Source organism: Musca domestica, unplaced genomic scaffold (assembly GCF_030504385.1).
Source record: "Musca domestica strain aabys unplaced genomic scaffold, Musca_domestica.polishedcontigs.V.1.1 196, whole genome shotgun sequence".
Lineage (NCBI taxonomy): Eukaryota > Metazoa > Arthropoda > Insecta > Diptera > Muscidae > Musca > Musca domestica.
Window position 1 is genome coordinate 81,040 of NW_026712248.1, and position 12,326 is coordinate 93,365.

The 12,326-nt window shown below is 37.0% G+C and overlaps 1 protein-coding gene across 1 annotated transcript; it reads left to right on the forward strand.

Annotated features, from left to right (window-relative positions):
• The first annotated feature begins 3,082 nt into the window (after positions 1-3,082).
• Positions 3,083-4,903, forward strand: LOC101887588 (hornerin). The gene is made up of 2 exons (XM_005187635.4): positions 3,083-3,208; positions 3,272-4,903. Exons 1-2 carry the CDS (start codon positions 3,197-3,199, stop codon positions 4,793-4,795), a joined length of 1,536 nt encoding a protein of 511 aa, XP_005187692.3. The 5' UTR covers positions 3,083-3,196; the 3' UTR covers positions 4,796-4,903.
• Positions 4,904-12,326: the final 7,423 nt, after the last annotated feature.

Sequence of the window (12,326 nt, forward strand, 5' to 3'; positions counted from 1 at the left end):
TTCAGGCCTAATTTGATTGTATGTGCAAAATTCCATACTATTCGGGCTGATATTACACGTTTGGTGCACAATAAAAGGCAAATCGGACGAAGATATATATGGGAGCTTTATCTAAATTTTGACCGATTATCTCCAATTTCAGTAGGGTTTGTCCTTGAGCCAAACAAATGTTGTTTGGAAAATTTCATCTGAATCGGATAATAAATGCGACCTGCATTTTGTTCACAAAACTACATGGACAGACGGACGGACGGACAGACGAACTGACATGCATAAATCAAAGTAATTCTATGGAGATCCTCAAAAGTAACTATGGGTCTATCTCGCTTCCTTCTCCATGTTACAAACAAATACACAAAGACATAATACGCTTACCACTATATGGTGTAGGGTATAAATATTGAAGAACTGAATTGAATATTTATATCCTGAAAATAATTACAAATTCGTTTTGTTTATTTATTTTTTATACCCAGAACAGTGTTGGCTTGTTTGTTCGGGATACCATACCTCAGAGAGGGTTAGAGAGATATGGCCAAAACGTGCCTCATCGTAATAATGGTTTTAGACTCTAGGTCTCTTTGGACCAAATCCGTTTCATGACATTTGGAGTCGATTAAGCGATGTCCGTCCATCCGTCTGTCTGGCTGTTGCGCACGATAACTCTCTAAGGGAGTATCCGATTTGGTCCAAACTTAGTACATCGTAATATTATTGTTAAACTTAGATCTAGTTCAGAGATGGAAAATATCGGTCCACTCCTTCTGGTACCTCCCACCTAAAATATTAAAATTTTTAAAGAATATATTTTGCAGCACATAAAGAGAAAGAATTATCTGTTTTTGCTCCAACCTTGCAAATCCTAATATTTGCATCAGTGCTTGGATAGGTGCGAATAGGGACAATATCGGTCCACTCCATCAGGTACCTCCCCCACAAAGGAGGAGAATTTTGAATAATTACAGTTCTTATAAAATGTGATGTAAGTGTCCGATTGTCTTCAAATTTTACACATCTCAATATTTATGTTATCCCAAGTTCTGGTCTAAAGATGGCATACATCGGTCTACTCCTTCAGGTACCTCCCCCACAAAGGGTCAAAATTTCGAATATTCATGAAGCTCATAAAATGCAAAATTAATATCCGATTCCATTCAAACTTGGTACATTTCAATATTTCCATCAACATAAGATTTGTTGTAAAGATGGTAGAGATTGGACCATTTATTTTGGTACCTCCCCCACAAAGGGTCGAAGTTTTGAATAATCAAAACGATCATAAAATCTGAAATAAGCATCCGCTTCTCTTCACATTTCACACATCTTATTTTTCCTACTAACACAAGATCTGCTGCGAAGATGGGATATACCGGTCCACCCCTTCTGGTACCTCCCCCACAAAGGGTCAAAATTTCGAATATTCATGAAGCTCATAAAATGCGAAATTAATATCCGATTCCATTCAAACTTGGTACATTTCAATATTTCCAACAGCGCAAAATCTGATATAAAGATGGTACAGATTGGACCATTCCTTCTGGTACCTCCCACACAAAGGGTTCAAAATTTTGAATATCCATGAAGGTCATAAAATGCGAAATTAATATCCGATTCCATTCAGAATAGGTACATCTCAATATTTCCATCAATATAAGATTTGTTATAAATATGGTAGAGATCGGACCATTTATTCTGGTACCTCCCTCACAAAGGGTCAAAATTTCGAATATTCATGAAGCTCATAAAATGCAAAATTAATATCCGATTCCATTCAAACGTGGTACATCTCAATATTTCCATCAACATAAGATTTCTTATAATCATTTTAAAGATCGGATCATTCCTTCTGGTACCTCCCCCACAAAGGGTCAAAATTTTGAATAATTATAACTCTTATAAAATGTGATGTAAGAGTCCGATTCTCTTCAAATTTTACATATTACAATATTTTTATTAACCCAAGGTCTGCTGTGAAGTTCGGATATATCGGTCCACTCCTTCCGGTACCTCCCCCACAAAGGGTCAAAATTTCGAATATTCATGAAGCTCATAAAACGCAAAATGAATATCCGATTCCATTCAAACTTGGTGCATTTCAATACTTCCATCAACACAAGATCTGTTGTGAAGATGGTGGAGATCGGACCATTTATTCCGGTACCTCCCCCACAAGGGGTCAAAGTTTTGAATAACCAAAACGATTATAAAATCCGAAATAAGCATCCGATTCCCTTCAAATTTCACACATCACAATATTTCTATTAACCCAAGGTCTGGTGGAAAGATGGCATATATCGGTCCACTCCTTCTGGTACCTCCCCCACAAGGGGTCAAAATTTTGAATATCCATGAAGCTCACAAAACCGACTGATACATTTTGTTTTCTTTTCATTTTATCTCTTTTTAGAGGTACCTCTCATTTCAATATTATTCCTCCAGCTCCCCCTCGCATTCCCTTTTTCACTTTTGAGAACCTCTCCCCTTCATTTTTTCACTCCCCAAAGCCATATTATTGACGAATTCATTGTCCATTGGCCTCCTTAGAGACAGCTTAATTAATTTTTATTTTTTCAAACCAAAAAAAAAAACTTAATTTTTCCGCCATGGCACCAATAAGGAACCAAAGTGGCAGTGAAGATGTTTACGCACCATGCCACCAGTTGTTGTTGTTGTAAATCTTGTAACTTAACAAGCAAATTAAAAACTGTTCACAATTTGTTCAGTTTTTCAAGTGGGCCTCTAGTTAGCAGGCAAATTGCCACCGAGTGAGAGAGAGAGAGAGAGCTAATGAGCTTTAATATGACACGCGCCAAAGAGAGGTCGTTTCTTTTAAGTGGCGGTTGTAAAGATTAGACCATAACACAATGTGACATTACTGGCAGACCCCCAGTCCCCCACCCCTTGGCTGCACAGACATTGCCATGCAAAAGAGCCAAGCCAAAACAATAACAACAACAATGACGACAGTAACAGCTGCTGCTGATTGCTGCCTCTGTTCGCCATGTGAGAAGAAACCGAGCAGTTGGGCTTTTGTTGTTTTCTTTTCGTTTTTGGCTATAAAAGTCAGTCATGCCATGATGAGTCGAAACATAAACCTTTCGTCTTTGCAACCAAGCAAACTAGTGGATTACAGCAGCAGCGGTTGCTTTCGATTTTAGCTAAGGATTACGTAGAAGAAGAAGAAGCAGAGGATACCATGAAGTTATTTGTAAGCCAGATGAGTTTGAAAGTTTTTTCTTCCGATTTAAATTCGAAATTTTTTTCTCTCCAGTATTTGATTGGATTTTTGGTGCTGGCAGCTGTGGCCCAGGCCGATGTCAGTGATAAATCGGAGCAGAAATCCCCTGATCTGGCCTCGGATAAAAGCAGTGATTCCAAGCCCAAAAGAGATGCCTCATTTTTGGGTGGCGGCGGCGGCAGTCATGGCGGCTATCATGGACCCTCCTATAAGTACTTGCCTCCCAGCTCGGTGGCCAGCAGCTATGACTCTTACAGCAGCCCGGGATTGTCCTCAGCTGGCCATCATCGCCATGGTGGTTTCCATGGTCATCAATCTGGCGGCCTAGGTGGTGTGAAATTTGTGGGTGTTAGCCATGGTATTGGAGGCTTCCCCGCTAGCTATGCACCAAGTGTTTCATATGGCGGTCATGGTTCCGGTGGTTTTGCCGGTGGATTTGGCCATGCCATAAAGAGTTCGGGTCCCTCTTATGTTGTGGGTCATGCAGTGGCTGGTGGTTTGGGCCATGGTGTCCACTCGTTTGGTGGTCATGGTTTTTCATCGGGACCCAAGGTAATTAGTGCCGGACCTAGTTATTCTTTGAGTGCTGGCCATGTTGGCTCCGGTTCAGGTCTGGCAGCTGGTTATCATTATTCCAAGGGTATTAGTGGTTCATTGGGTTCTGCTGGAGGTCATGGAGGATTTTCGTTGGGCTCTGGTGTGGGTCATGGTGTTTCTGGTGGCCATGGAGTTTCTGGTGTAGGTCATGGTGGATTTTCTGGTTCTTCCGGTTCAGGACATGGAGTTTCTGGTTATTCCTCTGGCTCTGGCCATGGAATTTCTGGTTTTGGTGCTGGTGCTGTATCGGGCTTCTCCAGCCAAGGTGATTATTCCTCAGGCCATGAGGTCCATCACTCTGATCATGTGCACAATGGCAATCAGGAACATCATTACATTGTGGGCGCCAGCCAAGATTCCGGTTTGGGTGGACCTGCTGGAGACTCAGGTTATCATTATGAGGCGCCTGTGGCCACATATCTTCCACCTGCCTTACCCTCCAGCAGCTATGGCCTGCCAATTTCCGCGGTAAGTGCCACCTATAGCCCAAGTTATCAAAATTCCCTGGATGAGGGACCTGTTTATGCTGCCGGCCACAAGGGTTTGGGCCATTTCAGTTTCACCTCGAATAAACCCAATGTTTTGCACACCAACATTATTGGCTCCAGTTTTAAGACTCCATCCTACAGCAAGGTGCCCTTTAAACCCTCCACATTTTTGGGTAGCAAATTTGAGGGATCATCAGCATCTTCGTCATCGTCGGTGGCAGGAGTAGATCAGGCTCCCCATCAACAATATTTGCCACCCTCCAGTGGAGCCCAGGAGGCCAGTGGCTATGATTATCCCATACCCTCGGGAGCCACTTTGGAGTATCATGATGGCAGTTATCAATCAGCTGGCGAGGTTGGTAATCACCAACAACCCGAGGCAAATTATTTGCCACCCCATCACGACAGCTCAGCTGGGGCCAGCCCCAGTGCTAGTTATTTGCCACCCGGTGGTAACTCATATGGCCATTAAGTAGCATAGCATTACCCCTTTTCTCTCCCCACCATGCAATCATTAACTTCAACTCATATTTAAGTGCTGCATTTAATTTATTTTTTAATGAAAAGAAAAAAATCGAAATATTTTTTTTTAACGAAAAAAAAATCTGTGTATTATAATTTAAGTGAATAAATTGTAAAATACCAAAACAACAATGACAGTCTAATTTTCAATTCATCTCACATTGGGCGAGAGAGTGTGGCCCATAACAACAAGAAACTTTCCAACTGGCTGGCTGGCTGGCTGGTTGGCTGGCTTGACTTGGCTTAAATGGTATGCAAATCAAACTGATTGATGGCTTAGATTTAATTCGCTCAATTCACAAATAGTGGCATTTTGGCAACTAGCCGAGAGAAAAAAATGTGGCCATAAATAGCTGAATGATTTGCCAAGATTTTTGCTAAGAATATTTTATTTATGACTTGATGTGCCACTCGAATGGTGGCGTTTAAGACGTGCATGAAATATTTCAATTGCGATTAGTTTTTTTTTCGAAATTGAAAGGGAAATCCAAAAAAACAGGCAAAAACAAATGTAACAGAAAAAAGTCACTTGGAATATGTAATTTTTTCTTTCACCTGTTACATTTCATTATTTTTTTTTTCGATGACAAATGTAAAATGATTTTTCAATGGAATTTTAATTTTTTTCTTCTTCAAAACATTACACCTCTTACCTTTTTTTAATGGAAAAATATTAACGAAGGTATTTTGTGATTTTTCTGTATGTGTCTTAAGTCTTTTGTTTTTTGAAAATTACAACCTATTTTTATTTAATTTCGCTTTGATTCCCATGTCTATGGAATTTTTCTCTCACCCAGAGTATGTGTCCTAAGTCTTTTGTTTCAGTTGACCAATTCAAGTTCAGAGTTCGTGTCTTAAGTCTTTTGTTTAAGGTTATGCATTCTCTCTCTTTCTCTCTCTGTGTCCCATTGAGAGTTTGTGTCTTAAGTCTTTCATATTGTGATTAGCAAATAATTTAAAGTATGTGTCTTAAGTCTTTTGTTTCGGCTTACAATTCCATGCAAAGTTTGTGTCTTAAGTCTTTTGTTTTGCGATTATCAATTCAAGTTCAGAGTTCGTGTCTTAAGTCTTTCTTTTTTCTATGATTATAACATTAGGTCATGTATGTGTCTTAAGTCTTTTGTCCACTCCATGTTGAGTTTGTGTCTCGAGACTTTGCTGGGAGATTGACAAGTTCAGAGTTCGTGTCGCATATTTTTATACCCTCCACCAAACTATGGAGGATATAATAAATTTGTCATTCCGTTTGTAACTCCTCGAAATACTCATGTCAGACCCAACAACAAATTGAGATAGAAGGCTAAAATGTTGCACACGTGTTTATTTTTTCAGTAGGCAGGTTAAGTTCGTAAATGGGTCATGTAGGTTCACGTTTTCGTATAGCCCCCATATAACGGTACCTCCCGATATTCGGTATTTTGATGATTTTAGCGACATTATTTACCAGAATTGTTTTAAATTTGGTATTTGAAGTTCAAAATAAATACTACAGTCTGTGAGAAAAAATTGTCTATGCAGGTCCACCTCTTCGTAGAGCCCCCATATAACGCTACCTCCCGATATTCGGTATTTTGATGATTTTAGTGACATTATTTACCGGAATTGTTTCAAATTTTGTATTTGAAGTTCGAAATGGATACTACAGTCTATGACAGAAAATTATCTGTGCAGGTCCACTTCTTCGTATAGCCCACATATAACGGTACCTCCCGATATTCGGTATTTTGATGATTTTAGCGAATTTCTTCACCGGAATTGTTTCAAATTTGGTAACTGAAGCTAAAAATGAATACTTCACCCTAAGACAAAAATTTGTCTATGCAGGCCCACGTCTTCCTATAGCCCCCATATAACGCAACCTCCCGATATTCGGTATTTTGATGATTTTAGCAACATTATTTACCAGTATTGTTTCAAATTTGGTATTTAAAGTTCGAAATGGATACTATAGCCTAAGACAAAAAATTGTCTGTGCAGGTCCACGTCTTCGTATAGCCTCCATATAACGCTACCTCCCGATATTCGGTATTTTGATGATTTTAGCGAATTTCTTCACCGGAATTGTTTCAAATTTGGTAATTGAAGCTAAAAATTAATACTTCACCTCAAGACAGAAAATTATCTGTGCAGGTCCACGTCTTCGTATAGCCCCCATATAACGTTACCTCCTGATATTCGGTATTTTGATGATTTTTGCGACATTTTTCACCGGAATTGTTTCAAATTTGGTATTTGAAGTTCGAAATTAATACTTCACCCTAAGACAGAAAATTATCTGTGCAGGATACTACAGTCTGTGACAGAAAATTGTCTGTGCAGATTCACGTCTTCGTCTAACCTCCATATAACGGTACCTCCCGATATTCGGTATTTTGATGATTTTGGCGACATTATTCACCAGAATACAGGTCGCATTTATTATCCGATTGAGATTAAATTTTCTACATAACATTTGTTTGGCTCAAGGACGAACCCTATTGAAATTGGTGAAAATCGGTTTAAATTTAGATATAGCTCCCATATATATCTTCGTCCGATTTGCCTTTCATTGTGCACCAAACGTGTAATATCAGCCCGAATAGTATAGAACTTTACACACGCAACCAAATTAGGCCTACAAAATAAGTATGCCAAATTTGATCGAAATCGGTTCAGATATAGCTATAGCTCCCATATATATTGTTCATCCGATTTGTTATTTTTGTCCACCGCAGCCTTAATATGCACTCTGTAACAAAAATATTTGGGGAAATATAGCAAATACAGCTCAGAAATATAAATTTTATTGAGATCGGTTCAGATTTGGATATAGCTCCCATATATAACTTCGTCCGATTTACCTTTTATTGTGCACAAAACGTCAAATATTTGTCCAAATAGGATGAAATTTGGCACTTACGACCGAATTGAGTCTAGAAGCTAGTATGTCAAATTTGGTGAAGATCGCTTCAGATATAGCTATAGCTCCCATATATATTTCATCCGATTTTGGTGTTTAAGTCCCTTACATTCGCAATATACACCGCATAAAAATGATATTTGGTACCAGATATTAGATTCAGCCTAGCAATACATGATTCAAATGTTATCAAGATCGGATCAGATTTGAATATAGTCTCCCTATATATCTTCGTCCGATTTTAGGTTTTTTGTGCATCAAATGGCTGATATTAGTTGAAATAGATTTTTGGCACTTCAACCGAATTTAGCATAGGAGCAAGAATTTCAAATTTGCTCCCATATATATATATATATTGCATCCGATTTGGTGTTTAAATCTCCAACTTTCAGAATATGCACTCTACCATAATCATATTTTGTACCAGATATCTCATAGAGCTCAGAAATGCCCAATATAAACTTTTTTTTACGAGAACTGTAAAAAATATGAGCTTTCCTTACTGGTTTGGATATGAGTCTGAAGTTTGTGCCTTAAGTCTTTGGTTTTAAGGTAATGCAAGTTTTTGTCCTAAGTCTTTTGTTCTAGCAGTACCTTGAGAGAATTTTTCAGAAATTCCGAGTTATTCTTGTCATTGACAAGTTTAGAGTTCGTGTCCCATATTTTTTTGGGTTATAGCAACTTTGTGCCTTAAGTCTTTGGTTAAGGTAACACAAGTTCGTGTCCTAAGTCTCTTGTTTTAAATTCAGAAATTCTGGTTTATTTTTGACATTTACAAGTTCAGACTTCGTGTCACATATTTGTTGGGTTATAGTAAGTTTGTGCCTTAAGTCTTTGGTTTTGAGGTAATACAAGTTCGTGTCCTAAGTCTTTCATTTTAACAGTCTCTTGAGAGATTTTTTTTTTCAGAAATTCTGGGTTATTTTTGCTCTAAGCAAAAAGGGAATTTCTATTTGAGAAGGAAAGCAAGAGAGAGAGAGAGAGAGAGAAGGCGAGAGAGAAATTGTAACACCCCCTCTTCACCACCCCAAAATAATTTCTCACCACACACACAAAACTAACTGTTTTTGAGCAACAAAGCCAGTTTATGTCCTCACTTCGGGTATTTTAATAGCCATTATGTGACAAGACTTGAAATTAAATTAAAATAAAATAAAATAAAAAAAAACAAGTAATTGAAGTTTTAAACCTTATAACATAACAGATTAACGCACACACACACTCAGTTGACATGACGTCACAATCGATTTAAATGAAAATAATAAAAACAACAACTCTCTCATCTTTAAACATTTGATATCTCTACAAATGCATGTGTGCCGGCCACTTAACCAGAGATCTTTATTAGCTAACCGAAATGGCAGAAAGTGAATGTCACCGAGCATTACCTTAGCTGAACTTCAGAAATAGAAAACCGTAACATGAGTAAAAGTAGTGAAATTATTTATCGTTTTTTTTTTTTTGCTTCAGATTTAAGTGGGTAGTTTACAAATTGATATTACATGGGCGGAAAGGTCACATGACTATGGAGGGTATATAATATTTGGTACGGCTAAAAAGTGCCTCAAAGAAATAATTGTTTTAGACCCTAGGTCTCCTTGGATCAAATCCGTTTTAGGTCATTTGAAGTCGATCTAGGGGTGGATTGTATGTCTGTGTGACTGGCCGGTGAGCACGATTACTCTCGAAGGAAGTACCCGATTTGTTCCAAACTTGGTACATCGTAATATTATTATCAAACCTAGATTGTGTTCGGAGATGGACAATATCGATCCACTCCTTCTGGTGCCACCCCCACAAAATATCAACATTTTCAAATAATATTAATTTACTGCACAGAAAGAGAAAGGATAATTCGATTTTGCTCCAACATTGCAAATCCCAATATTTGCATCAGACCTAGCACAGGTGCGAAAATGGATAACATCGGTGCACTCCTTCAAGTACCTCCCCCACTAAGGGGCAACATTTTGAATAATTATAACTCTTATAAAATGGGATTTAAGAGTCCGATTGTCTTCAAATTTCACACATCACAATATTTTTATTAACCCAAGGTCTGGTGTGAAGATGGAATATATCAATCCACTCCTTCTGGTACCTTCCCCACAAAGGTTCAAAGATTTGAATAAACAAAACGATCATAAAATCCGAAATAAGCATCCGGTTCACTGCATATTTCACACATACCATTATTTCTACTAAAAGAAGATCTGTTGTGAAGATGAAATATATCGGTGCACTCCTTCTGGTACCTCCCCCACAAAGGAACAAATTTTTGAATAGCCATTGAGCTCATAAAACACGAAATTAATATCAGATTCCATTGCAGACTTGGTACATCTCAATATTTCCATCAACACAAGATCTGTTATAAAAATGATAGAGATCGGACCATTCCTTCTGGTACCTCCCCCCAAAGGGTCAAAGATTTGAATAAACAAAACGATCATAAAATCCAAAATAAGCATCCGGTTCTCTGCATATTTCACACATACCATTATTTCTACTAAAAGAAGATCTGTTGTGAAGATGAAATATATCGGTGCACTCCTTCTGGTACCTCCCCCACAAAGGGTAAAAATTTTGAATATTCATGAAGCTCATAAAACGCGAAATTAACATCTGATTCCATTCCAGACTTCGTACAGCACAATATTTCCATCAGCACTAGATCTGTTATAAAGATGGTAGAGATCGGACCATTTCTTCTGATACCTGTCTCACAAAGGGTCAAAGTTTTTAATAACCAAAACGATCATAAAATCTGAAATAAGCATCCGGATCTCTTCATATTTCTCACATCCCATTATTTCTACTAGCACAAGGTGTGCTGAGAAGATTATAGAAATCAGTCCACTCCTTCTGGTACCTCCCCCACAAAGGGTCAACATTTTGAATAATCATAACTCATATAAAATGTGGTGTAAGAGTGCGATAGTCTTCAAATTACACAATATTTTTATTAAACCAAGGTCTGGCCAAAATTACAAGATAATCGGACATTTATATCCACGAGGTAAATTTTATCCTCCCTTTACATTTTCTTGAAATTCTCTCTTCTATAGCGTTAATTAAAATTTTTGCTTAAATGAAAAAGAAAATCAATTTTTTTACTTATTGCAATTTTAAATATACAAGCTTATACTTATAAAACAAATATTTATTAATAAACAAACGTTGATTTTATAAAAACAACAATAAAGGGATAAGCCTGACCATTTTGCAACAACAAAAATTTTTTTAACAAAGTTTTTCTTTGTAAAATTTAGAGGGCTAAAATTTACCACCACGTTATGAAATATGCCAAACAAATATTTATTTTCTGATTTATTTATTTAGTTATTTATGGGTAGATTTTTCTGTAAAAAAATATTTGCTTCATTATTTAATGATTTATTTCATTTATTTAATTTTTTTTTGAGGGAAATATATGGGAGCTAGAAAAATTTATATGAAACAATCCATGTATGTGCCTTAAGTCTTTTTATGCAGTTAAGAATACATACTCAGGGAGGAGAGACAATTGCCAAAAAAAGAGAGAGATGCCACTCAATTATTTTTAAATTATATTGATATTAATTTATTTATTTCACTATGAATGGGTACATTTATTTGTAAAATAATTTATTTTTTTTTAATTAATTAATTATTTTTTTATTTTATTTATTTAAGAGAAATATATGAAAGCTAGTACAATAGATATCAAACAATCCAAGTATGTGCCTTAAGTCTTTTTATGCTGTTAATACTCAAGGAGGGGAGAAAATTGCCAAAGTGAGAGAGAGAGAGTCCATGGCTGAAAAAGTGCAAATTGTAAGGAAAGTATGTGTCTTAAGTCTTTCACATGAGTTATAGAAAACAAGAGAGAGAAACAAATGAAGTTTGTGTTCTAAGTCTTTTGTTTGCAACGGTTTGATAGAATGTATTTTTCAGTGAGAGTTGTAGAGAGAAATATAGATATTAGATCAGGGCTGGGTAGTGAGTCTCACATTTGTGTTCTCACCATTTTGTAATTCTTTAATTGCATTGTTTTTAAAACCGGCCTGAGTGTGAGTGTGGAGAAAATAACGGTGAGAGTAAGCACGAGTGCTACTCTCACCTGGTTCTGTATTAGAATGAGAATTAAAAAACATGAAGTTTGTTTCTTAAGTCTTTCGTTAGAGTTTGATTGCAAACTATTGTAATTTTCAATTTTCAACAGATTTTCCTCCAATTTTCTCGCTCTTCATCTTCAAAACCTCAACATGCAAATTGAATTCATCAATTAATTAGCAACCTTTGGGGGGGAAAGCAGCAACAACAAACTGTCAATGCCGGAGGAGAAATGCTGTGCCGGCAGCAACTGTTGCTGTTGGTAGCTGTCATCATCATCATCATCTTAAAAATATCTTGAAAAAAAAAACAAATATCAATGATGCGTTGTAAAACCATTGGAGCATATTACATGCAATTCGCACACACACACACATATATACACACTCGATGATAACAAATAGCGGCCATGACTTTGCCACATCAAAGTGTTAAATAATAGAAAATAAGTAATAGTTTTTTTTTTGTTATTGTTGTTGGTTTCTTT